This window comes from Brassica napus, chromosome C3 (genome assembly GCF_020379485.1).
Source record: "Brassica napus cultivar Da-Ae chromosome C3, Da-Ae, whole genome shotgun sequence".
Classification (NCBI taxonomy): Eukaryota; Viridiplantae; Streptophyta; class Magnoliopsida; order Brassicales; family Brassicaceae; genus Brassica; species Brassica napus.
The window spans coordinates 66,192,818-66,196,683 of NC_063446.1; the positions used below are offsets into that span (position 1 = coordinate 66,192,818).

Sequence of the window (3,866 nt, forward strand, 5' to 3'; positions counted from 1 at the left end):
CGCAAATGACAAAAATGCAAAGAAACATTTATTTAGTAAAAGTTGAGATTTTATTAGATTGTTTGTGAAATCAACCTTTTCATTTAGTTATATGATAATAAAGTTTTAAACTACCAAATAAATAATAATTATTTTCATATTATATAATTATATGATACTGAAACTTTGTATTAATAATAATGATTTTAATTATTAATATTTATTATTTTATATATAATAATAATTTTAATTACTAATATTTGTTACTTTTGTTAATAGACTAAATAATGTATCAAATTTTAATTTTTGATATAATTTATATTCCACTATTCTGGAAAATTTATCCGATCATACAATAATTAATAACACTCCACAATTTTTTATTCAATAGATTTTCTAAAAAATTACAGCTTGGCTAATTTTTTCTGCAGTTTTTTTTTTGGCGATCAGAGACAATATTTTTGCATCAGTGGTTGTATTCGGCTTGGTTGCAGGTAACGTCATCGTTATGTTCTTTTATATTTTAACTCAGAAAAATTAATTTTATGTGATTTCATATATGCATATAAAATTTCAAAATAGGTGGTTGACACATCAAATATCATATGAATTCCAATTGTTATGAAGTGTTAGTTAAATTCCATTGCTAAATCAGGCTAATACGACGACGTAGAAGGTGAATAAATCGGCTTAGAAAGTAAAATGGGCTTTAGATAGTGGTGGCCCAATAAGATAAGATAAAGTTTGTCAAACGATGGACTCGACAAGACTTAAAAAACAACACTCAGACCTAAACACACACAATCTTTTGTCTCCTCCTCCCTCTCTATCTCTCTCTCTAGCCGATCGTAAAAAAGTTTGGCAAAACGATGGACGCGACGAAGCTAAGTGAACTAAAGGTCTTCATCGATCAATGCAAGTCTGACCCTTCCCTTCTCTCCACACCTTCTCTCTCCTTCTTCCGCGAGTATCTCCAGAGGTACCTTTAAAACCCCTCTCTCTCTCTCTCTCTCTCTCTCCTCGTTTACATCGATCTAATCGTCTTTCTTAAGCTTTATTTCGTATATGTCGTGGTTGAGATTCATAAAGCATTGACTTTTGTTGAATAAAGTTCCTGTCTTTAATCTGTGAGGCTATTATATTGTACTTGTGAAAGTTGTGGGTTTATGTTTGCTTACTTGTTTGATTTGAAGAGTGTTCTGTTTCTGATGAATCTGTTGGTTTCAGTCTTGGTGCTAAGCTACCTTCTGCTGCTGCTAGTGAAGAACACAAAGACACCAAAGAGGTAATAACCATTATCATGTTTGGTCGAAACTCGTTTTATGTTTTGTACTTGATTGACTTTGTTTCTGTTTTACAGAAGAGTTTCGTTGTGGAAGAAGATAGTGATGATGACATGGAAGAAACTGAAGAGCCAAAACCCACCGTGGAGGTTGAGGAAGAAGAAGAGGATGAGATTGTTGAATCTGATGTTGAGCTTGAAGGAGACACTGTTGAGCCTGATAATGATCCTCCTCAGAAAGTAATATTAACTTAGCAAACCAAACCTCAGCTTTCATTTTACTTACTCGTTTGGTTTTTGGTAATAGATGGGAGATTCATCAGTGGAAGTGACTGACGAGAACCGAGAAGCATCTCAAGAAGCCAAGGGCAAGGCCATGGAGGCTCTCTCTGAAGGAAAGCTTGATGAAGCAATTGAGCATTTGACCCAGGCAATAACGTTGAATCCTACATCAGCTATTATGTATGGAAACAGAGGTGTGTACAAGTTCTTTTTTAACTTCCATCAAATGATTTTTTCCTTACCTAATTTGTCTGTATTTGTGTGTTTCAGCCAGTGTCTACATTAAGCTCAAGAAGCCAAACGCTGCTATTAGAGACGCAAACGCTGCATTGGAGGTACAGTGATCTATTATTTCCTCAGGAACTTCTTTTTTTCTAGTGATGATTATATTTAATGTTTCTGTGTGTTTTTGAGATGGCAGATTAATCCTGACTCTGCCAAGGGATACAAGGCACGAGGTATGGCTCACGCCATGCTTGGAGAGTGGGCAGAGGCTGCAAAAGACCTTCACCTTGCATCTACCATAGACTATGATGAGGAAATTAGCGCAGTGCTCAAAAAGGTATTTTTCTGTCTTATCTGCTGATTCTTGAATTCTCATGAACAATCCATTAGTCTATTGCTCACATTTTGAAATTTGTAGGTTGAGCCTAATGCTCATAAGCTAGAGGAGCACCGTAGGAAGTATGATAGACTACGCAAGGAAAGAGATGAGAAGAAGGCTGCCCGTGATAGACAACGTCGCCGCGCTGAAGCACAGGTAGATTTTTATTAGACACCATGAGTTGGCTATTTTTCTCTGTTGGCGCTTATTCATGGTCTCTTTTTCTGTTCTGTAAGGCTGCCTATGATAAAGCTAAGAAAGAGGAACAATCATCATCAAGCAGAGGAGGTGGTTTCCCTGGCGGATTCCCAGGTGGCTTCCCTGGAGGAATGGGAGGTATGCCCGGCGGTTTCCCTGGAGGAATGGGAGGTATGCCCGGCGGTTTTCCTGGAGGAATGGGAGGTATGCCCGGCGGTTTTCCTGGAGGAATGGGAGGAGGTATGCCTGCCGGAATGGGAGGAGGCATGCCTGCCGGAATGGGAGGAGGCATGCCTGGAATGGGAGGAGGCATGCCCGGTGGTGGTGGTGCAGGTGCTGGTGGTGCTGGTGCAGGTGCAGGTGGTATGCCGGGTGGTATTGACTTCAGCAAAATATTGAATGTAAGTGTGGCCATATGCAAATTTAGCAAAGTTCTGATTTTTTTTTGCATAGTAAAGTTCTAATTTCTTGTACAGCAAGGAAGGGTTTTGATATTGTGAGACTGGTTTATATTGTGTGAGCAGGATCCTGAGCTAATGACGGCATTTAGCGACCCAGAAGTCATGGCTGCTCTTCAAGATGGTATGACTCTTTGTGTAAAAAATTACAGTTAGTGTTGTTCTACTTGAATTGTTTTGAGTTTTAATGTATTTTGTTTTGTGTTAAAACAGTGATGAAGAACCCTGCGAATCTGGCGAAGCATCAGGCGAATCCAAAGGTGGCTCCAGTGATTGCTAAAATGATGGGCAAGTTCGGAGGAGCACCTAAGTAGAAGAAACAAAACAAGGAGCTTTTGTCTTTTGCAATTTATGTGTTTAACTTCATTAGATGAGACGTGGAATATTTTTTAATTGGCGTTTTCTTTGTCAGAGAAATTTGAACAAAAGACAAAACTATTTACTCTTTTTTTTTATGGACTATCTAAGTTTTGCATATTTACCGTTTAAGTAGGTGTCTTCCAGTACATATAAATATAAATTATATTTTAAAATAAAAGTTTATTAATATTTTAAATTTTCTTTTTCGTATCAATATTTTAATATAAATTTGATTTAATTAAACATAAAAATTATATTTAAGAATATGCATGTATATATTTGAAAATATAATCTTAAATAGATTTTTCTATCTATTTATTTTAATTAAATATATTAAATAAATTTGTAAAAATTGCATAATTACCAAAAATTAAAATTAAACAATATTTATAAAATTTGTAGATATATAAGAAAATAATATTTTACGATTAAATTTTTATAATTTTCTAAAAAAATTGTATACATTTTTGAAAATTTTAGTAATAAAATTGTATAATTTAAAATATATAATTAAATTATATTTCGAAATTTATAATGCCATATTTAAATATATTTATTTTAATGATGATTTATGAGTTATTTCCATATTCTAAAAAAAAATTCAAAAATATAAATTGACATTAAATGTAATATATGAGTTATTACCATATTTTAAAAAATTTAAAAAAAAATAAATTAACATTAAATGCAATTGTCCATGTCA

General features: G+C 34.2%; 1 protein-coding gene across 1 annotated transcript; it reads left to right on the top strand.

Moving 5' to 3' along the window:
- The first annotated feature begins 733 nt into the window (after positions 1-733).
- LOC106406485 (FAM10 family protein At4g22670) lies at positions 734-3,265 on the top strand. Its single transcript, XM_013847162.3, has 10 exons — positions 734-958; positions 1,207-1,264; positions 1,340-1,501; positions 1,569-1,737; positions 1,814-1,878; positions 1,965-2,105; positions 2,187-2,303; positions 2,384-2,746; positions 2,870-2,927; positions 3,017-3,265. Exons 1-10 carry the CDS (start codon positions 849-851, stop codon positions 3,115-3,117), a joined length of 1,344 nt encoding a protein of 447 aa, XP_013702616.2. The 5' UTR covers positions 734-848; the 3' UTR covers positions 3,118-3,265.
- Positions 3,266-3,866: the final 601 nt, after the last annotated feature.